The 24,356-nt window shown below is 33.3% G+C and overlaps 1 protein-coding gene across 1 annotated transcript in view; it reads right to left on the reverse strand.

The window, feature by feature from the left end:
- Window positions 1-5,703: 5,703 nt before the first annotated feature.
- LCORL (ligand dependent nuclear receptor corepressor like) overlaps window positions 5,704-24,356 on the reverse strand; it is a 147,750-nt gene continuing 129,097 nt past the window's right edge. The window contains exons 6-8 of the mRNA XM_052641751.1: window positions 19,507-19,600; window positions 6,651-11,461; window positions 5,704-5,774 (exon numbers count right to left, since the gene is read on the reverse strand). Coding sequence (XP_052497711.1) covers window positions 5,704-5,774; window positions 6,651-11,461; window positions 19,507-19,600 — 4,976 coding nt within the window. The remainder of the gene's footprint in view (window positions 5,775-6,650; window positions 11,462-19,506; window positions 19,601-24,356) is intronic.

The raw sequence follows: 24,356 nt of genomic DNA on the forward strand, positions 1-24,356 counted from the left end.
CTGGGGGCCAGACACCTCAATTTGGAAAGTTAATCTGGTTTGAAAATAGTGTTGTACTTCATATCCATTAATAGGGTGAATCAACCAAATTATCTTTCTTCAAGTTTTACTAATTATGTTGTTAAACTGAAAAAACAACTTGAAATATTTTTTGCTAAGTTCTCTGAGTTACTTTGTAACTCTATCTAACAGTGCCCAGTAGATCAAAAGAAAAATATACAATATTTGTTGAACAAATGGAATAGTTTTCCATGAAAGATATGGGGCAATTAGTAAAGCAGAATATTCTGTAATGGTTGACAAAGCAATGAGATATAAGATATGCGAGAGAAATTCTAGGAAAAAAAAGATAAGGAATTACCAAAGTAGCTGTTTCATAACGCAATATTACTATATTAAAACTCTTTAAAACGTTAACTCTTCTCTTTAGTCAGTCTCTATGAAAATTACAATAATGGGGAAAATATTTAATTGTAAACAGAATGCATTTTATTAAAGCCTTTTTTATTTCACTAGAATGCTTTAAATTACTGGGTCACAGTTTTAATATTTTTACTGATGACACTGGCAAGTAACAAGACGGTAATATAAAGCTCATGTAAAAAAGAACAGGTCGATATATTTATTATTTTTTACATTAAAATATGTCTTTTTTATCCAGTTCTGACCAAATTAAGAGTGTGGTTTAATTAAGACTCAAGGGGACTCTGATCTCGTGTGTTTTCCTAAACTCGTAAGGTATTTTCTTATGATTTTTAATACAGAGAGGCAAGCCACCTGAGCTGACTGCTACTTCCTTTCTTGATTCATTATGAAATAAAATCTATACAAAAATAAATCAGACTTATCAAAATGTGATTATTTTGGCCTGAATGTTATTTACTAGAGTCATCTTTTCATGGTGAATCTTAGTAAAGCACTTACAATTTAATTTTGATTACTTTAACAATCTATGTACAAGAGCAAGTCTAGTACATAAATTAACGTACATAATTATAGTCACTGCGTTCTTTCTGGTAGCATCACAGTAAGTACAGAGAAAGCCTAGCAGGAAACTCTGTAGAGCAGTGTTTCCAACACTATGCTCCGGGGCCTCCCAGGTGGCGCTAGTGGCACCTGCCAATGCAGGAGGTTTAAGAGACACTGGTTTGATCCCGGGGTCAGGAAAATCCCCTGGAGAAGGAAATGGCAACCCATCCCAGTATTCATGCCTGGAGAATCCCATGGACAGACGAACCATGGGGTTGCAAAGACTGAAGCGACTTAGCATGCAAACTATGTTCTATGGGACATAAAGTTTGGAGAACGTGTTTTAACATACTAATGGGGCTCTATGATTCAGTAAGCACAAGAAAGATAACTGAGCATTTCACAACGTTACTGGACTACAGAACACTGTGAACACAGAACATCTTGGTGGACCAGTTTTTCCTGGAATGTAACTTTGGAATGCTTGTGTAGCAAACCAGATTAAAGTGACTGAATCATCTAGAAACATTTTTTCTATCAAAATGAAATTCAGAAAATCATCTCCTCTAGTACTTCATAATTTCCATTAGGTAACATGATGCTGAATGTTACATGAAGTAACTCTAAATTTTATTTTTAACTGTTAAAGGATATTCTGTGTTGAGGTTGCCTCAACCATACAAATTTAAAAGAATATCTTGAGTTAGGACTCAGAAAAATATGGTAAAATGTTCATTAGCAGGGCCAGAGAAGGATGCACGGTTAGTTTCAGTTTTAGGTAATTAAAAGAGTATACCATTAATTTCAAATCACCCATCACTTACATATCTCAGTGAAAACCAGAATTCTGAGTGGAAATATATATATAGTCATTTTTGAGGACAGATGACAAAACCAGAGAAACTGACAAACTGAACTATTTTCAGTCATCTCAGAATCCAATTGAAAGTGTAAACCTGAGTTTTGAATTTTTATGGAAAAATTTAACATTTTAGGAAAAATAATATAAGGATAGTAGCTTTAAGTACATACTAGGTTATTCTGGCCTGAAATTTCAGAGGTGTCCAAAGTCCATTTATTATATCCAGCTGTGTATCAATTAGGAAAAGGCACACATTTGCTTTAGGAACTCAAACAACACTGACATTAAAGAGTCTATATTATTATTTTCAATAGTCACACATAATTTTAGACCATTATCACCACAAAAATCATCTCTTACAACTGGTCCTTCACACACCTCATTCTGCCCTCTCTTCTAATCTATATTGTGTGCAGCTATTAGAAAAAGACTTCTTAGAAGTAGTTTGATCATGTAATTTATCACAACTCAAAGAATAAATTCTTAGTTTTATCTCTTTTCCTTCTGTTACATCCACTTGGTGAACACAGTTACTATTAAGTATAATGGCCCATCTTTCTCCCAAGCTTTACATTCTGGCAACTGAGATAAAAATCACAAGCTGTTCAATCCTGTTACTTATTGAGACAGTATTTCAAACATTATCCAGAGCTCAATACTTACCATAAAACTCTTAGATTACCTCTTGATTCATAGAAAATAGTCTACTATCCTAAACATTCTCCCCATAAATTATAAACTTTAGGAGGATTTGGATCCTCCTAAAAATCACTCCCACTATTCTCATGTTTTTGGCTTCCCAGGTGGCACTAATGGTAAAAGAACCTGCCTGCAATGCAGGAGACGTAATTGATGAGGCTTTTCTCCCTGGGTGGGGAAGATACCCTGGAGGAGGGCATGGCAACCCACTCCAGTATTCTCTCCTGGAGAATGCCATGGACAGAGGAGACTGGCGGGCTGTGGCCCAGACTGCCGCAGAGTTGGACATGGCTGGAGCAACTTGGCATGCACACATGCATTCTCATGTCTTAGAAGAGAAAGGACTCTTCTGGCCAAAACCAATCTCTCTAATGATTCTCATGATACCCCACTATCAAGTCAGGGGCTTCACTCCATTTCCCCTGTTGGCCATCTCATTTTTCTACCTCAGTCTTTCATTTTCCAGTGGTTTCTTCCCATTGGCATCTAAACATCCTTCAACTGGGCTTCCTCTCACTACTTCCCTATTTCCTCACCAATCTGCCATTTACATTTTTCTGTGCTAATTTTCTTCATTTCTTTTTCCTGCATTTACTCAATCATAAGAATTCTGACTCTAAAATAACCTCTTGTGCTACACAGAAGATTTCAAGACCTAACTGACCTCTTATTAACACTTTACACTGTTGTTTTTTTCCCTTCTTAAAACACATTTCCTGTCACCATTCTCTGCTGGCTTTCCTCTTCTCCCCTGGCTACTCTCACTAGTCTCCTTTTGTACACATCTTTTATTTTCTCCTATCTCTGGGGCTCTGAGACCCTATGTTCTTCACATTTTACACTGAACAGTCTCTTCCACTCTCAGGGCTTCAACTATTTGCTGGCCCCCAAATCTTTATCTCTAGCTGAGACCTCTCTCCTGAGCAAAAACTCATAACTCATCCTAAGTATCTTTTCTTGGATACCCCACTAGATATGTCAAACTTTATATGTCTAAAACTGAACACCTAGAGTGATATTACAATCACCTACCCAGATGTCCAAGCCAAAAACCTGATGTTAAACTTTATTCTTCTGTTCTCTAAGACTGATTCTACTTCATGGATGTCTCTCAAATATGTCCATTCTTCCCCAATACTGCCACTATCAGGGCTCCAGATTTTTTTTTTTCACTAACTGATGCTGACCTCACAATTTGTGCTATGCCTCCATCAGCAGCTTTATCTTTTGCCATTTTTTTCAATTACCCCCTGCCCCTTCCTAAATTCCTATTTTGTGTCTTAGCTATATGAACTAAATTAATCAGTGTTCCAGACAACCCTGCTCTCTTCAGTCAACCACATTTTCCCCATGCAATTTGCTTCTGCCTGAAATACTCCGGACTTCTAATACTTTGTCATTCTTCAAATTCCAGCTTAGAAGCAAGTATCCTTGTGTAATTCTCTGACCCTGGGTTCAATTTCCCTATGTGCTCCTATAGTCCATCTCTCTCTCCCATCAGAGCACTCATCTTTCCATGAATTGCCTATTCACTATCCTGCATAAGATGGTAAGCTCGAGAGTACAAAACATGACTTTTACCATTCTATCCCCTTAAAACATATAATATCGCACTTAAAACATAAAATACACTCTATATTTTGAATAAATAAGCAATATAGATCTTATTTTCTTACTTAGATGGAAAAAAGCTTTTTGAATCTTCTATTGTGCCTAAGAGCATATTGTAGGCATTCATTAAGTATTTGTTAAAACAAGAATACAATAGAATTGCACTTCTTCTTCCTTTCCACGTTTACAATTGATATAAGCAGTACAAATGTCATCAAGTACAAGTTTTAAAATTTCTGTGTACTAAACTATATCTGTATGGTTAATCTTGAAAAGTTTAAAAACAAGACATTTGTAAGTAAAATCAACACTCTTCATCAACAGAAATATTCCATTAATTCATTATTACATTGCCAAATGAATTTTCCTAGAAAAGTCCTATTGTTAAAAGTCTCAAACTTCCAGTTACTATGTATTCAATGAAGAAGAAAAACACATATAAAATAATGAATTTTAGTGTCATTTCCAAAAAGGCAAAAAGAAGTATGGAGTATCAAGAATAATGATTAAAAAAAAAAAAAACCTTAAGAAACATTTAAAAATCAGATAATATAACAAATATTGCTATAAATACAACTTTATAAAAATAATGTCCTTGTTGATTGAGTGGGAAAAAAAAGAATGTTAAAACAAAGAAGGAAAGTTATCAGTAAAAGATAAATAAAACTTTGAGCAGAACAGGAACTACTACTATGAATTTTTAAAATGAGAAAAGGTGAAAAACAACTCCTATTATGATACTAAAGTTTTTTTAAATGTTACAAAAGGATCTGAAATTAATTTGAAAAAGTAACAATTAGGCATCTTCCATCTTATTTTTCTAGGGTGATATCATATTTAGTGAGATGAAGAATCATATTAGAATACATTTACATTTATACCTTAGAAAGATACAATGGTTAAGCTGGAAGTAACAAAATACAGTTTTGTTGAGAAATGACAATACAAACTATCTTTAGTATGAAATGAGGATGGTGTAAAGAATTAAAAATGAAACATTACACTTTATTCTCCATTCATGGCAATCTTTTAAAAATATGTGAATGTATTTTTAGGTGAATTATAAGCTCTTTTGAAAAAAATAACTATTAGACTTCTTCCCTCTTTTTTCCTGACATACTATTTGTTGTGTTATTTTTAGTTACCCTTAGGCCAAGGAACAAAGGACGTTACTTTTAGATTTGATACATTTTTAATAATGGAGACTCTAATTTGACCATCTTTAAAATTTAAATTATTTATGTTAAAAATTTTAATCACTGCATGTGAGATATACTGAAATAAGTATTATAAAAGTTATTCAGTTAAGTAATTGAATTTTGGGGTTCATAATAATCTAACCTATTAAAACGAGTTTAATTACTGCTTTTAATGTTTCAATTTAAGACCTGAAAATGTTTTTTTATCTTTTAAAAAAGTTTTTAAAAAACATAATAAAAATTAAGCCACTAATACCTCTCCGGCCACACAAAAGACTCCCCTAAAATATACAATGTAACAATGCAACCATATGATAAAATATCCTTAAATATCCAAATGTAACCCAGTAACCCTGCATTCCTTCACTCTTTCATGTCAGGAAAGAAATCAACAAACACTGCCACACTCTTACATATCCTAAATTGTCTATCACCTATCAAGAAGAGAACTGGAACTGGTTATGATGGCAACTAGTGTTTACATCCCATTTTTGCTAGGTTCAAGGGGTAACAGTCTCCCTGAGGCACCAATGTCAGGTTAGAATAACTGAGTAAAGCTCATAATTACTTGCTGAAGTAATTTCAGTTTGCATTCTGAATTTAACATTATCTTAAAATTACCTGTATATGATTTTCTCCTTTGGTAGGTGATGAATTATCTCTACAAAGAAATCTTCACCTTTATATCCATGGAATCAATGTCAGATATGAAAAAACTATTTAATAAGTTGCTGACGTATTGGAAAAAAATCTTGACACTTTTAAATAAATAGACTCTAAAAGTGGTTCCCAAAGCAGTATCAAAAGGCCTAACAACTTAATGGTGAATGTGAGATTGATACTCTAGGATTATTATATATGTTATAGTCTTCATCAAGTTAACCATGAGATAGTTTTTACTTTCCAGATGGTCTCAAAGTTGCTAATTTATCATTAGACAATAAATATATATTAGCTTGTAGTGTAGGAGTGAATTTTTAGATAGCTACTTGGGCATATTGGGCATACTGTTCTCTATATTTTATATTAGATCAGATGCAAAAGAAGACAGTATTTACATTAATATTTTAGAAGCTTTCTATGTCTCAAATATACTTTTCTTGAAATCCTGGACATATTTAGATGTGGGGAAGTGCACTGGGACATTTAGCAGCACCTAATTTTATGAGTTTCATACTAGGTGCCAAGAAATTAGATTGTCCAAATATTTTAGAAACAAAACTAAATCAACTGTTCCTTTTCTATCCATCATCTGATATTTCACTCAAGGCACCTACAATGAAACTAAAATTAAGTAGAGAAAAACTTACCTAGTTGGTATTTTGAATAATAGTTTGCCATTTGTCCACTGTTGCAAGACTGTCGTTTATGTCTTTTTGTTGACATTTCTGTGGTCTTCCACGGTGGTCTTTTTCTTTTGTTCAATTTGCTAAGAACTTCACAATTATCAGAAGGATTCTTGTCACAGTTAACACATTTATTTAATTTACTATTTTCAAGTTGGGCAGGAAATTTATCGCTTGAAGGACTATTTGCTTTAGCATTTTCTATTTCTTTAGATTGCTTTTTAAAAGAATTTTGCCTAGCAGACTGGGATCTTAAGGTAAAGCGCTTTGATTCTTCTATGTGAGTTTGATGATTACTTCCACAGTTAACAGATTCAGGAGAGTAAATGATGGTATTTAACTTAAAAGTATTTCTGTGTTCAAGATAGTTGATCTTCCTCAAAAATATTCTACAGTCTTTCAAGGTTTTTGACCTCCAATTATTTGAACATACATTTCCTAGTCTTGGTCCCTTTTCAAAATCTTTTTGGCTGCAGTTTGTTCCATTCTCCTTTGCTTCTGAGTTAAATTTATTCTCTAAACTAGCATGTGTTTTGAAATCAGACATGGCCAACCTCTGTTGCAAAAAGTTATCTCTGATCTCAGGTGGGAAAATAAACTGATTATCTACTGTGTTTTTTCCTTGGAGTGGGACGTCAGTATTTGTTACTCCCTCAGTCTTACTCAAAAGCTGGTTCTGGCAAAAAAATCTCAAGTTCCTCCTCTTAGATATCCAAGCACCTGTCCCATGGCTGTGCAGCTTTCCCTCTCTTCTCCACCTTTCATGATGCAACCTCTTAAACTCAGTTCTTTTTAATCTAGTTAGTGTTAAATTACTTTTCACATTTAAGAGTGGGGAGCTAACCATTTTATGCAGTATATGCAACTTCCCTGCTGACTTTGAAGGCGAAGATAGTGCAAATTTTTTAAAGTGCTTTCTGAAAGGGCTGGTATTAAAATCAGAATATTTGGTCCCTAATTTAATTTCTCTGGTGTTTATTACTTCCAAAGGGTTTCGTGCATTTGCTTTTCTAACTAATGAAAGAGACTGTGTTTCTGTTGTTTGCATAAACCAGGTACAGAGTTCATTCAAATCATACTTTTTCTGAAAAAGCATTTTTACGGGTGAAACCTCAAGTTCTAAAAGACAGGTCTCCAAAGGGCTTGCTATTTTGAAGTTATGGTTTTCAATGGGTTCTCTTTTTTTATGAACAGAATTTTCAGCTTCATCTCCACTCACAGGCACCCAAGCATTTGTTATTTGTTCAAATCTATTGTTTAATTCCTCTAATAAGGAATCGTTTGAAGTAGAAGCAGCCCACCACCTGAGCAAAGGGTTTGATGAAATTATAGGGTCCAAGGATACTTCAGAAATGGGTATTAAATTATCTTCCAAATGCTTTTTTGCATTCCTTGAATTTCTAGCTCCTGGGGTACCTTTGGAAGCTATTTTAATCCTTGACTGCTTATGTTTGTCCTCCTGACTTTTACCTTTCTGCAAATGGAGCTTATATGACTTATGGAGCAGGGAATTTCTATAAATAAGTGAACTAGAAGATGCTAATGAATGTAAGAAATGCAGAGATGGTTTTCGATCCCTAATGGAATGTCTCAAAGGTACAGCAGCAACCATACTTTTCGATTCATTCTTGAATTTGTCAGCTTCAGTGTGCCTTGTATCCATGGTGCACTGGTGATTTTCTTCAGGCAGTTTTTTCTGGAATATATTCTCTTGTTCTAAAGGAGGTAAGCAGCTGCTAATACTCACTTCTCTCTCCTGAGGTGAAATTCTATTGATAGTCACAGATATGCCAGAGATTTTCACTTTTGCAGGTCTACCAGGCTTCCTAATTATTGCCAAAGGCTTCTGATTCGGTCGAATAATGTTCTTGGAAGGTTGAGGTATCACAGGCTTGTTCTTGAAAGGTCTAACATATTCAAAGCCAGACCCCAAGATTTCACTTTCAGTAGTCAGACTTGAAATAGCACTTATTCTTTCACCCAAGTCAGTGTCATATTCTCTAATATTTCTGAGACTATTATATTCTGTTGGAAAATCAGTAACAGCATTTTTAAAAGATATACAGTTGCTTTTGTTTATGCTTCCTTCAGAAACATGCCTTTTAGTTCTTCTTGACCTTCCATAAATAACAGTTACTGTAATACTCTTCTGATGTATACCTTCTTTTACTTCTGATATGAGAGACTCTGGGCTTTTCTTTTCAGCACTAATGGACTCATTTTGGCAAATGGCGATATCTGTTTGGTCAGTTTTAGGTTTCGGTGGTCTTCCAATTGGTCGCTTTATCTGTTTCACAACCTGGGGACCTATTTTTTTAGGTCTACCTGGTTTTCTTTTAAAAGATGAATCAATCATACTGCTTGAATACTCTTTAGGTAACTCTTGTGGCTTATCATTCTTTATATCATCTGTAAACACTGCAGAGGATTCTGCAGTTTCTTTTGCACAATTAAATTTGCTTAGTTCTTTTTGGAAAGTGTCACTATCATTAAGATTAGAACTATAATTTGCAGAGTTAGCGTTTGGGATAGTCTCATTTGTTTCTTTTCTATTTTCAGTTACTTGAGTTGGTTGCTTTTCAGAAGAAAAATCACGATTTGATTCGGAATTACCAACTGAAGTTAAAGTATATTTGACTCCTTCACTGCTTTTAACCTCAGATAAAAACATGAGTTTGATAGGACTAGAATAGGTGGCAAAAGAAGAGCTTTCAATGGCTTCATATTTCGTTGGTACATTTTCAACACTGGAAATCAAGTTACTTGTGTTTAAAACAGATGACTTTTTCTGGTTAAGTCGTTTGCTATTCAAATCTATTGTAGGTATATGATTGGTTTTAATATTGGTGGATGCTACTATGGATTTTGATAAACTTTTCTCTTTACATGTCATTCTACTTACAGTCAGAGTCATATTTCTACCAGCAGGTTGATCTTTACCATCAACTTCTATCAATTTCTTGGATGCTTTATACCCTTCTGATAATGACTGACCATCCCAAGACTTTCTGGCCATATTTATTGTATCTTCCAAACGTTCCACAACAACTTGTAAATTAGAATTCATTGCAATTTTGTTTAAATCTATACTATGTGAGCTTTCAACCTGAATATTTTTTACTTCATCTTTTCCTTTGGTAGAGTCAGAAACTTTTTTGGCCTTAGGGGATTTTTTGAAAACATAATTATTTGTTACATATATAGAATACCACCCTGGTGGTACAATATTTCGTTTGGTTCTGCTCAAAAGTCCAGGGATATCACTTTTCAAAGGAGTTTGAGTATTCTCTAATTTTGGATTCTCTTTATGATTTTGCAAAAACTTTTTCCTAGCCACAGATATCTCCTGTGATCTCCTTATGTTCATTTTCTCAGGAGAGGCTGTTTTAAAGCTTTCTGAAAATGCATCAAAAGCCAAGTGAGTTTCTAAATTATTTAGAGGTAGTTGCAATGACTGTAATCCATAATCTGGTAAAAATGATGTTTCCACATGATTATTATCTTTCAGGCTTTTAGAATTCTGTAGAGAAGATCTTTGGCAATGATAGAATTGCTCTTTGTCTGCTGAAAAGAGTTCATCATTGCGCAAAAACTTCCTTGGATTTTTTTCAGTGTATTTTTTTCTCATAAAGTTTTCATCAAGACTAGCAAGTTCTCTTTTTATCTGTAATGACTGCCTTCTGAATATGGGTGAGTCAGGAGAGCTGTGCATTGCAAATAAGGTTTCTTGACGCTTTCGAAATCTTGTCTGAATAATTTTATTTTCTATCTTTTTATCATGTTGACTCAGCAATTCCATAAAACTGTAATCACTGGCCTTTGCATTATGCAAAAGAGAGGTTATTAAATCTCTCAACTTTAAATCATTATCTGTATTGCAATCACTGCTAGATAATTTTATGAGGTTTGTCATATCTACTGTTTCTATTGACTTTAATTTTTCATTAATACGATCCATTAAATCTTGAAAAATTATAGTAGTTTCACCCTTTTCATGATTTGTAGTACAATTATTGCTGTCTTCTAAGAGAAAAGAATCAGAGTTACTGGATTTTTTAGTTTTAGGCATTTTACCTTCATGACCATCTTCATCATTGCTTATTTCTGCTGGTGTCAGAGATGGAGGCTGGTTAATATTTGTTTCAAGTCTATTATTTTCTAAGGCTGAACACTCCGAGATGACATCTTTCAATTTTTCAAATCCTTCAGCCTGCACAGGTGATAATGGTGGGGGTGAGGGACTTCGAGATCTACAAACATCTTGAAGATTTACCAAAACATCACATATTTCCCTTGATGAACGAGGACTCTGAAAGCCTGATTTTGTGGAATGAATGTCTGCTAACAGTCCAGAACAGAACCTGTGAGAACTGTAACTGTCTGCGATTCCTCTATTCACTACCTTCTTAATGTGTTCAATAGTTACAGTTTGACAAGATAAACAATGTAAATCTTTAATACAGACTGGCAGAGGCACAAAACCAGGGCTTTGTCTTTCACTGTGTAAACACCCTCCTTCTGCCAGCCTATATTCACAACTACAGAACAGACCATCTACATCATCTTCAATTAGGGGATTCTGAGACTCTGAAGACACAGTATAGGATGAATTACAACAGCAAAGAGAAGCAGCATTCTGCTCTTGGACTAGAAATTTCAACATAGCCAAAACTTGTTCCTGGTGATGTATGCACAAAGATTCCAAAACTTTGCTTAATGCTGATTTTCCTTTTTCCATTTTAGTAGCTTCCTCTGATTTTGCATCAACAGTTGAACTAAAAATAAAAATCAAACAAAAAATGAATTACAGCAAAAATACTAATATCATAAGGAATTTTAATTTTAACAGAGCTTGAAATAGATATTTTGATATTGCTGGACCTCTAATTCCTATGGAGAGCTGTGAAAGTGATATATTGATTATTGTTTACCAAAAATATAATGAAGCACTTATGATATCTTCCTATGACAAAATATGAGTCAAAGCAAAACCCTGTTTGGTGTAATATAAAGGCTGCTACTGATAGATATGGTTATATTTACAGATTGCTAATGTTTAGTGCTTTGGCTATATTAAGAATATTTAACGAAAAGTGCTTCAGAAGGAGTTAAAATTTTTGTAAAGTAGACATTTTATAAGTTATTTGGTAGTTATCAGTCCATATTAGTACAAATAAGATAAATAAGATGTAGGAGAAAATCTTTCTTATCTTTATTTAAAATAAAGATAATACCTTTATTCAAAAAAAGATAAAATATTTTTCAAGGCAGTGAAAATAAAGTTACTAATAAAAAGTTTTGTATAGTCAAAAGGAAAGTTAAGGGATTTAGATTTCATATAACAGGTGTTTTAACCTAGTAATAAAATAAAAATTTAAGCTATTTAAAAATATAATCTATTTTTAATTTATTTTAAAGACTAAATTAATTATGTCAAAACTAAAGGCATTACTTACCTAATTATTTAATTTCAAATGCTGGAAAATATCCCACTGCAGAAACTAACATAAATCTAATGGAAACTAAAACCCAGGATTACTTAAGCAACCAATGTATAAGTCTATATATAAAAAAAAAATCTTTCTAATCCAATACCAGCAGCAAGAAGAATAAAATATATTAAAAGAATTCTGTTTCAGAAAAGTATCTATTTAAATTAAACATATCACCAAACTCTGTACATGAAAACAGCCTCCCACTTGTGATTTCTTATATTTGTTGTTGTTAGTTACTGGTTTGTATAAATTTTATTTAGGGTTGGAACTGAACTGTGCTGACTATGAACTGTGATAGAAGACTGTATATTGTTTAAATAAAGGGTTATTATGTTCACCAATATTAAAAATTAATTTTTAAAATGAAAGTGAAACTGAGTTTAAAAAGTTCCTCCCTAAAACCAGTTTAAACTGTTTCACAGATAAGTAGGCAATATGTTATCTACATTTTATAAAATTTCTGTTGAGTAGCAAAAACATCAAAGCAAATGTTTCAGATTAGATAAAAATTCTTCTAGAAAAAAGATAATTTTACTAGATTCAACCAATGTTTTGCTAGTAAAACCAGCATGGGATTTAACATAAAGAAGTTATCGAACAGAGGGAAGAGATGAAATTACAATAAAAATTTTTAAGTCTACTGTCATCTCTAGACAGATGAAGACAGGACATGACCTTGGTATCCCTTCCCTTTGGAAAATAATTTTTTGTAAATTTTTTCATGGTTAGAGTATAAAATGATTGAACTGACTCCAAAGATTCACTACTGTATAACTCAGAAAACATATATAGAGAATAAAGGCACAAGTAAATGTTAACTATCAATAAGAGGGTATAAGTGGTATTATATTCTTTCCCAGCAAATAAAAAACTAAAATCTTCACACAAGCAAAAGAAAATCCCAAAAGTTCTGACAGATCCATTTCCAACACGTTTGTTTAAAAGTTATATTATGGCCTATTAAATGTACCGGTGACTAAAGAGAGATTTTACATGCTTCTCATAAAAATACCTGCCTAAAACTGGTTTAACCTGTTTCACAGATAAGTAGGCAATGTTGTATCTACATTTTATAAAACTCTGTTGTTTGAGTAGCAGCAAAAACACCAAAGCAAATTTTGCAAATTTAGAAAAAGACTATCTATTTTTTAAACATTATTATGCTCTTGTAACAGTTCCTGAAATGCTCAAATGATTTTTTCCATTAATAGTCTAGAGCAGAACTAATCAAAATTAATGATTAGTGTTATTTTGAAAATCATTGAAAGATTTTTATGGCTTTCTTTTGACATTCCAAGAAGTCTATACTTTAAGAATTTCTTATTCAATTGATTATTTTTAATAGTGGAACTTCAAAAATCTCAACAATATCATAGGGGCCAATAATTTTGTTCTAATGTCACAGGAAGAACAGCTTCAAAAAGTTGCTAATTAGATATTCAGATATTAGGATTTTATACCTCTCTCTCAGATATTAGATAACTAAGTTCTCAAACTAGAAAATTCCATGATATACTTATTTGGCTTTAATTATTTTCATTTCTGTATTTTTTGTATGTTAGAATCTCAAAGAAAAACCGAATGTATGAATAAATAGTTGAATACACATAAGCCTCCAATCTAGAATTTACTCACTTAACTACATAAAGATTCTAAAATTGTATGTTTCACAGCTCCACTGCTTTTCGTGCTAAAATTTTTTCTAATTTTTGTTTGATTTATAAACAAACACATCCTGCTTATTTTTTGGTAAGTTTCTATCCATTTTTCCCATTATAAGCTTTGTTGCTGAGAGTTGTCTGTAGAAAAAGTCAATTTCTATTATTGATATTAAAAAAATTGCTTCCTAGAGTGAATCAAATAAGTCAGTGTAGTCAAGTTTTTTCTTTTCTTTTCTTTTTTTCTTTTACTGAATGAATGAGTAAATCAATCACACACCAACAGTGTTGTAAATTTAAGTGCAAAAGCATTGAAGTGCTTTACTACAAATTACAACCTAGAAACACGTTAACTGAACAATTAAAATTCATACAATCAGATTTAGATATATAACAACACAAAGTAGAAACAGAATTACAGTACATTTACAACACAAGACAGATACATGAATTCATTAGAAAATATTGTAATAAATAATTCATGAATTATAGTGCAATTGATTTATGCATAAATATAACTAATTGCCTAACAATCAGTTTATATTAACAAAATCTGTCAAAATCAAGGCAGCCACAGAGTTTTACTAAATTACTGCGACAATGAAAATACTGTAATTAAAGAACAAATACAAGTATTTGTACTGTAAACAACTAAAAAAATCAGTCTCACTAAAGTTAGTATACAATTTAATATAAAATTGTCATTAGCTACCAGAAATGGTTTAAACAACTTTACTGAGCAGTAGTTTTCTAAAAACAGAGGCACTGTTTTTTCTTTTCCTTCTTTTTTTTTAATATAAAATACTTGAGGAACATTCAAATAAGTAGAAAGCACATAAGGATTGCTTTCACCTTCACTAAAAGTCTGCTGAAACTGGATTTTTCAGAAAATTGTCAATTAACAAGTAGTAACTGGTAACTAAATTTATAAAGTACTTTGAAAGTTAAACATAAAGAATACCTTAATAGAATCACTGGGGAGAAGGGGAACCCATAAATTTCCCTGCCTTTCCTAGTTTGTATAATCAAAAGTTAACTCAATAATTAGAAACATTTTGTTTCTTTTAAAAGTTATGGGTTGATCATTACCTATAAACTATCAAAAAATATTTAATTTACTATTTCTGACCAAAAATAAATAATACGAGTACTAAAATGCTGCAAATTAACTATAATATTACCTATAAAACTACTGATCACTGTGAAGTCAATAGCAAAATGATCCCTGATTTTATGAATCCTGTAAAGTTTTTGGTCAGGTCATCTTTTAAATGATATAAAAGTGTTCTGTAAGTATCCCTTTACTATAAACTTCTCAATCAATTTATTAATGTAAATATAGTGTGAGGAATAAAAAAGCTCAATACAATATAAATATTATGTAATGCATTCAAACCCCCCAATTTTTGCAGGTAAAGTTCTGTATAAAGAGGTCAATAAAATTGTGTTGAAACATTTACTTTAACTTCGTTTTTCAATGGGGGGGAGGGGAAATATATTAAATAATCCAAGTTCTGGCCCTCACAAAATATGGCTTAATTCTTTAAAAAGAAAGATGACCCTGACATCTGCTGTTTTGCAATCTATTATGTATAATTTCTTGGGGGGAAAAAAGAGCAAGAGGATTCATATCCTAGTATGCAAGTAACTTTAATAACTGAAGAGGGTTCAGTATAGATCTGAGAGACCAAATAACTACTTGGTTGTGTAGTTTCCTACTCTTCAGTTTCTTTAAACATATGTAAGCAGTTTTTAAATGTAATAGCTGAAAATCTCTTCAGTATTATATGTATATATGATTATTAGATACACACAAACACAAGTGTAAAAACACATGTATTTGACAAGGTGCACTTATTTTTTAAATTCAGCTCTAAGTATTCCTTTTGGACTTAGGAAAACTGGCTTAGAAAAAATGATCAGAACCTGAATTTTAACAGAGAAAAGGGGCACTCGAAGAATTTTGTATTTATGAAGCAAATCCCCATTCTTTCTATGGAGGCACATGCTTTATAACATTTTACCACTAAAACTGCATACTCCATAAATCCAACATGGATACTCTGAAACACATTTTAAAACTGCTATACAAAATTACTGGTCTTTCTCATGAGTCTAGTAAAAGTTAAAATGCACTGCCCAGCTTCTAACTACCTAATTAGTAGAGAGTTTACATTACTGAAAGTTCAAAACAGCTTCAGTGTTAAATATCTGTAAATCTATTCAAGACCCTGAACAAACTGCAAATTTGGTTATTAGCAAAATGATAATGTATCGCCCACCAAAATGAAATCTGTAATTCATTTTGATAAACTGAAAATGTTTTGAAATGTCACAGCAGCAAATATATTAAAGTTACACTGAGGTTTTTCAATAGTAGGAGTGTGTCACAATCCTTAAAATTTAAAGTAGTCATAACATCAACTAACCAGCACATTTAAACCAAAATTATCATTCTCAAGCTTTTCTGTGCACATTATAAACATGCTCTAAGTTGCATTCCAACTTTCTTTTCTAGCCTTACACATTAGCTTATTTTTCAAATGAAAAACAAAATTAAATTATTTTAATAATTAAATTTAAATTACTTTTTGTTCTTAGTATTCCATCTTACATTAAAGGATTCTATAGCTGCTGGGGTTAACTATGTGTCAGTTTTTTTAAAAGTATATACCTTATAAACCCCAACTTCCTGCTAAATCAACTATTAAATGATAAATATTAAATTTCATTATACATATCATTTAAGGTTTTCTATTTCTGATGGATGCACTTGAGTGCATTTCATATTTCATAGAATGCACTGTAGTGTACTAATACTGTATATATTAACTTTTATTAGTGTGGAGATAGCTGTCTGTTTAAACTTTGATTGGTTGTTTCATATACTTACAATAAATGTAAGTATGTTATGCAAAAATGCTTACAAACTAGTAATATCATATTTCCATTAGAAGATGATTCAACTGAATGGCTGGAGTGGTCTTTCACCAATAAAAATATTTCACTTGACAGTTACTTGTTTTCCCACAATGCTTTATGCTATTGACTACTAAAGAAAACCTGAATCTTTTTCACCTATTTATACAAGGATTAAATACAAACTATCAGAATTAAGTAAGCAACTATATAATTCTGTCCACAGTGAAAACCCTGAATAAAACTTTTTTTCAAAAGGCATGTAAGTGGTTTTTGAACTGTAAAATTTCATGTCTCCTGTCAGAGTGAGCATCTGTAATTCCCACATGTGTGTATATAGACACACAAAAACACACCTGTGCACATACACACGCAAACACACATACACGCACTCACGCATATACACACATACAAACGTTTTCCTAACAAGTAATCTACACAGGCTTGCTGCTGTTTTTGCAGCTGCCAGTCCCTGAATCTGTCATATTATATAACCCAGTGTCTGGTAATCGGAGTTTCTTCTTCGGAGGAGTCTTCAGTGTTCCAGATCTTTCTTTTACCTTGTATTCTAAAGTGCTGTGAGGTACCCCATAAATTCCTTGTGCTTTGGAAACACTCATTTTTCCGCTCATTACCATTGCAATAGCCTCTTCCATTATTTCATGATCATACTGCCGATAACGGCCACGTTTTTTCCTGGGCTGCTTATTATCTTTTCGATCCAATCCATCTTCAGTATTTTCAGAGGTTCCATCAACTGTTCCATTTTTAGAATTAAGACACAAAGGAGAGAGGTCCCCATGTAGAAAGTAAGAGTCAACACTTGAGTGAGTTACAGGCCCAGAACATTCTATTTTGTTCTGTTTAGGGAGTATATTTTTCAGTTTTTGGAGGGCTGATCCTTCAAGGACTGGAGAGGTTTTGGAAACTTGATACATAACATCCAGCAGACCAGGACCATCAGGTTGTGGTTTTGAAATAGAACTTACTCGTAGCTGAGGAATTTTTAACTGTACAGTAGGATGTGTTTCATATTGTAGGCTTTCATTTTTTTCTTTAAATTGAGTAACCATTTTCTGTAGAGTTAACTGATGGAGGTAACTGGAAGCTGTTGGGAATTTTAATTCTGAGGTTTCAAGTAGATTGAGTTTACTTTTTTCTGTGCGCTCTGCTTGAGCTCTTGCCCACAAGGCTACTTTTTGCAGCACTGCACAAGTTTCTTTACTGTCTTTATATGAGTAACTATCATTGAAATCTCGAGTTTTGTTTTTAAAAGATGCAGGCTTCCCTGCTGGTAAGGCTTCTAAGTGGAGAAGTAAAGTTTTTTGAGGTATGCCATAAAGTATGCCTGCTTTATTTATGTCCAGTGCTCCAGACTGAATGTCTTTCAAAGCTTTTGAGAGCAAACCATCTGCAAACTCAGCACTTCTTTCCACATAGTCCTCTCTGTTTCTGTGTAGTCTCCTGGATGGATGGAATGAAACGATGGTAAACTGATGCATGAGAGACTCTCACACAGCTATGGAAGGGGAGGGTCCACTCCTTTATTATACTCCTTGCTTAGGTAACATCACTTTTTAAGTCTGTGAGATGTAGTAGTTACTCCTTATCAAAGCAAACGCTACAGTCCTGGTAGGACAATGTGTCAATCATACGGTGGCCTCAACGGGCAGACCTTCCAAGAACATAAAATCCTAACTCAGTATTTGTAAAAATATTCTCATGATGTTGCTATTCCTCTGACAGATGCTTGTAGAGCAACACATAATTTTTTTACAATTAGAGTTCCATTATATAAAATACCCAAATCCTAAAGGAGTTTTTGTTAGTAGAAATGTGACGTTACCGCTAAACAAGTAATAAAAGAGTCAACCCCTTTAAGGAAATTTGTAGCAGTAAGAATATTTCCAAACACAAACACCCCATATTTTTCTCTAGATAAAAACTTAAAATTTAAAACAAGTAGATATGTTATATTGGGTAAAATACTTTTAGATTTTATACATGTTATTTCTATTTTGAATGTATCATTATAACTTTCAAAGTTTCTTTAACAGAAAGTTCTTTATACCTTATGACTCAAAAAGCTATTACAGCCTTAGTTGAAAAAAATTACACTCTGTATCTGAGATTTAAATGTTACTAAAAAGCTTCCTATGCAAATTGTTAATGGAAGATGCAAAAGTTACCCCCCTTAAATTCCAAAAATCCAACAGAACAGCACTTCACTATTAATGATTTAATTAATTAAACAGCTTTCAAAGCATGAAAGGACTTTCTGTGGTGATTACTAGATATATTAAGTCTGCCACCACACCTAAAACACAATGAAAAAACGCTAAGCACTGTAAATTAGTTATAAGAATTAGTAAGTACAGTACTTTTAAAACTAGTTGATTGTTTAAAAAATTAAATAGTGAAATTACATATTTTCCTTAAAACTGCCTCCTAAATACTGAATTTAAAATTCTCTACTCGTCCTGCTTCTTAGTTTGTATTCTATGATTAAGTTGGTAGTTCATTTTAGTAACATGAACTAAAGTTTGGTGATTGTTCTGATAACTTTTCTTTAACAGAAAGAATAAAAAAGAAAGAGAAAGGACAAATGAAAGGTATGAAAGACACACATTTATGAGTGACAAAAATTCTGGAAGAAAACTATATATGTCAGTCTATTCAGAGTAGTATGAAGAGTTCTCTGCATAATTTTATATTAATACTAAATTATATTTCCTAGATATTGCTTACCCAGCCACTGAATTTTCAGAAGAAGGATCACATATGGATGACTCTTCAGATTTTATGCTGGTTTTCTTTGTAGAGAGATCTAACACTCCATCCCCTATAATTTTTGCAAGAGAAAAAACTTTATATTTGTGACAGATAGGTAATCCTTACATCATAACATTTCATATTTTGATGATCTACTAATTAATGACCTAAAAATTAACACTGGTATTTAATATGTGGCCATTACCAACTCATCTTGTGGTTTTAGCAACAGAACATGACTGGGAAGGCACTACATAGGAAAAAACAGAGGAAGAGCTGGCATTGCCGTGATATGAAGAAATTAGATAAAAATTGTTTAAAATCCACCCTTGTTCACCTTTCTCTTCTGCAGTCAAGAGTCACTTGATTGCTTATTCAATAACAAACATGACTGTTTTCTATTCAAGGCTGCCCAGATGATGCTTTGAGAAAGTGGGAATAATGTATGTTTAACAAAACCGAGAGCATAGAAAATATGAGGATGAATAAGAGAACGATAATTAGCATTTACTAGGACTATTAATATGTGGAAAACGTACTTTAGGTAATCTATGATTCTACGCTCAACCAATGTATTTTTCAGAGCTCACAGTATAAAATTTTACTGTTTTAAATAACTAAAATGTACAACAGCTGAATCAGTGACTATGTAACATATTGTGGTTATATCTGTGATTAGATGATGACACAATAAAATAACATTTTAGGAAAAAGGAGCTTGTTAGAAAACAACTGCCTATGTATTTCTTACTAAAATGTAGTTATTATTATTATAATACTGATTTACATAGACAAAACTTCAAGTGACTCAGATATGTTGTTAATCTGATAAACTTCAAAATCAAGAATAAAAATAAACTGAATTTAAAATACATGAATACATATGGTGAATGTTTCTGATACCTAAAAAACTGAAAAAGCTGTAAGAAATCGTTTTAAACAAAATCCACGTTTTACAAATTATACCAAAAAATTCATCTATGTTTAAAAATAATTCAATTATGTGCAAAGCACTGCTGGAATTTGGAAAGCAGTAATTAAAAATGCATAAAGTACCTCCTCATGGTTCTTAACAATCTGGTTAGATAATTCATACACCACCACCACCACCATAACCATATTTCAGGCTGATGATATGTGCTACTTAGGAAAAATAAAGCAGAGTGAGCTGATAAAAGTAATGTGAGTAGGCTTAAGGCAACTGCTGTTTTATTGAGTATTATCAATTCAGGCCTCCTTTGACTTGAACACTGTCCTGAACAAAGTGAAGGTAACAACCAAGCAGATTATCTGGGGGAAAGCTTATAGAAGCATCAGTTTGTGCAAAGGCTATGATATGGAATCACATCTGGAATTTGAGGAATAGCAAAGAGGCCAGGAAGACTGCAATGGAATAAGCCAGACTGAGTGAGCTAAGATCAGAAACCAAGCAGATCATATAGGGCTTTGTAGACAATGGCAAGAAATTTGAATTTTATTTTGAAAGACACAATAAACCACTGGAGGATTCTAAACATAAGACTGACAATTTTAATTTTTTTAAAGGATTAATCTGGTGTGGGGGGGGACAGAGAAACCTGTTGGGAAATTGATATGCTATTTCTCACCTTTGGGTTTTCACACTGTCAATTAGTTTCCTCTGCCTAGAAGTCTCCTAATCCTCTCCTCCTTCTATCCTCACATTCATCCTGTGCGTGCGGGCTAAGCTGCTTTAGTCATGTCCAACTCTGTGCGACCCTATAGCCTGTAGCCCACCAGGTTCTTCTGTCTGTGGGATTTTCCAGGCAAGAATTCTGGAGTTGGGTTGCCATTTCCTTCTCCAGGAAGGATCAAACCAGATCTTCCTAAGCCAGGATCAAACCAGGTCTCTTACATTGGCAGGCAAGCAAGCAAGTTTTTTTTTAATCACTAGTGCCACCTAGGAAGCACCAAATCTTACTCATCATTCAAGACACAACTTGAACTTTGTTGTCATTATTGTAGGTTCCTATACTTGCAACACTTACCTATATTATTTAGCAGTTAGCAGGCCATAATTTAGTTCTTTATTTACTTACTAGTATTAGCTACCAGACAATATGCTACATGAAGGCAGAAAATCTGTCTACTTACTGATGTAGCCCCATTCCCTACAACAGTGGCTGATACACAGTAAGTGTTCGGTTAGGTATTTGCTGAGAAGAATTTAGAAGTAGAAATTCAGTTATTGCTAGAGGTTACAAAGCCTAGATTGAGATAAAAAGACTGGGCAGACAAGTATATGGTACATGCTACCTTAAAAATTATTAAGTGAAGTATCTTTTGATCTCTTTACCTAATAAATGCCCCAGTTTATCCATTCAGCTCAATCTTATGCTTAGTCAACAACTCATCTCAATGTTCATACTTCCTGAGCAATTGAGCCATGTGCAATTCATCAAAAATGCTATGTGGTGTCAGGTCTCTAAAACATCCAGTGCATGGTTCCCTCTGCCTAGAATGCTCTTTCCACTCTTCTTTAAAGATTCAGACCCACCCCCGCCCCAGCCAAGTAGAAGCTTAATGTCACCCTTGTCAACAGCATCCTATAAAACTTAATGGCACACTCATGCAATTTTTGAGTTACGGATCTTTTTTTTCCCAAAAGACTGAATTACTCAAGGTCAGGAATTCTGACATATTTCATAAACAAAAATAGATTTATGTAAGTTATAGCATATAAAACACAGTCTTCATAAGTGTTATCCCTTGTCAATGTTCCAGAATAAATTAATGAATTTCTCCAATTTTAAGTTCTACACTTTTGATATGATTAAGGTTAATTATTCCACTAACTATAAATAAGAAAGGGAGGTGCTGAGAACTCTTCCTCTCTCTCCTTTACATTAACTGTGCTAACTAGGCTGTAGCTCCCTGTAACTGAAACTGTTAGCCACTCAGTCGTGTCTGACTCTTTTTGACCCCATAAACTAGAGCCCACCAGGCTCCTCCGTCCATAGGACTTTTCCAGGCAAGAATACTGGAGTGGGCTGTCATTTCCTTCTCTGGGGTATCTTTCTGACCCAGGGATTGAACCGGGGTCTCTTGCACTGCACGCTGAATCTTAACTGCCTGAGTCACAGGTAGCTCCCAAGCTAGGGCAAAAAGGTATTCTTGTTCTTTTTGGACTGCTCCTTGACTGCTGGTTTGGTAGCTGATTTCAGTCTTGAGGAGGAACTAGATTTAAGATCTGTTTCATCTTTAAGAGAAACTACTCAAATCAGGACTATATATCTGATTCACTTTCTTCAGGAACTCTAAACAGTGACGCAGATAAGAAACATTTGTTTTTCCATAACCCCTTCTTCCATAACTAGGCTGCCCATGTTACTTATAAAAAAGATCTCACTGTTTATTAGCAGTTTGTCACCTCAAGTATCTTGCTGGTATCAATTCCTTTTTCCATCATAAAGGCTGCAGATCAAGAGCTAGAAAAACGATAAATACCCCCAGGATTGTTCGAAAAACAAAAAGAGAAGGGGAAAAACAGCTTGGGAACCAGGACTGAGAAAAAAAAATCAGGAATGGCAAAAAGGGCATTTTCTTGCTCCTGCTGCTGATTTACATTTATCAGTATCACTCCTTCATAACGGAGATGTCACGTCATAACTACATTGTTTTGTGTGTACACATTCAAAGTACTAATAATTAACTTGATGGATAAAAACTAAACATCTATTATGCTAAATGCTGCAAGGCAATATGAAGTATGTAGAGCACAGAAAGAGACTGAAATTTATTTAACCATTCATCTATTGGTAGGTTCTTAGGTTGCTTCAGTTTTTCACTGTTACAAACAATTCCAAAGTGAAAATACTACTAAATGTTTTCTAGTATTCATGTGTAAGAATTTTTCTAAGATGCACACCTAGGAATGCCAGTGCTGGACAGTATACATTTTGAACTTCTGTAGATATTACTAAAATTTTTTTCCACAACCCTGAGAACACTTGGTGTTGAGATTTTTAATTTTTGCTAATCTGATAAGTAAGAAAAGCAAGTTGCAGGAGTAATTAATAAGAGTACACTTGATATATGTGTTTATGTGGATATCTAAAGGACACACAACTGTTTTGCTTAAAAATGCACAAGTACATATTATCAGAGGTAGCTCTCAAGGATAAACAAAAGGATGAACAGTTCTTTAAGAGAAAACATACTAGAAGTAAATATGATCAAGTAACACATTTATTAGTTCTGGGTGACAGGAACATGATTATTATACTGCATTTTGCTCTATGTATGAACATTTTCCAAATAACAAACAAATTATTTCCATTTACTGGTTGTAGTCTGAGCATTAACACGATTAACTATTTCTCATCAAACATTAATGCTAAAGATACAGAATTAGAGAGAGGCTGGTATAAGGTCAGGTAATTGTTAAATACATGACACTACCAGATAACTTTAAAAATAAATTAGCATTTGAAAAATTGAAACCATGAACAAATTAAGCAACTTCTTGAGTATTAACATTTTATTGGGTTAATTTTTTTAGAATTCACATTCCAAAACCAAGGTTTGGATTTCTGTTTACAAACTATTCTCAGTTCTGTATCCTCCTGCAAATACCTGACAAATAATCTGTAAAAAGAAGATAAATGCGATCCACATAATACAGATCTTTCTCTCCTCCAAGGGCACTATTCTTTCTCATCCCTTACCTGCCCTCTGTCCATTCGTCTAAGTACACTCTATGCTCTCTTGGCCAGGCTACATATCACTTCAGCATCACCCCCTCAAATATTTTCCTAATTTACCCCCCGCCTTCTTTCATATTCCCATAGTATTCTTTGTATGCTTCT

Source organism: Budorcas taxicolor, chromosome 6, assembly GCF_023091745.1.
Source record: "Budorcas taxicolor isolate Tak-1 chromosome 6, Takin1.1, whole genome shotgun sequence".
Lineage (NCBI taxonomy): Eukaryota > Metazoa > Chordata > Mammalia > Artiodactyla > Bovidae > Budorcas > Budorcas taxicolor.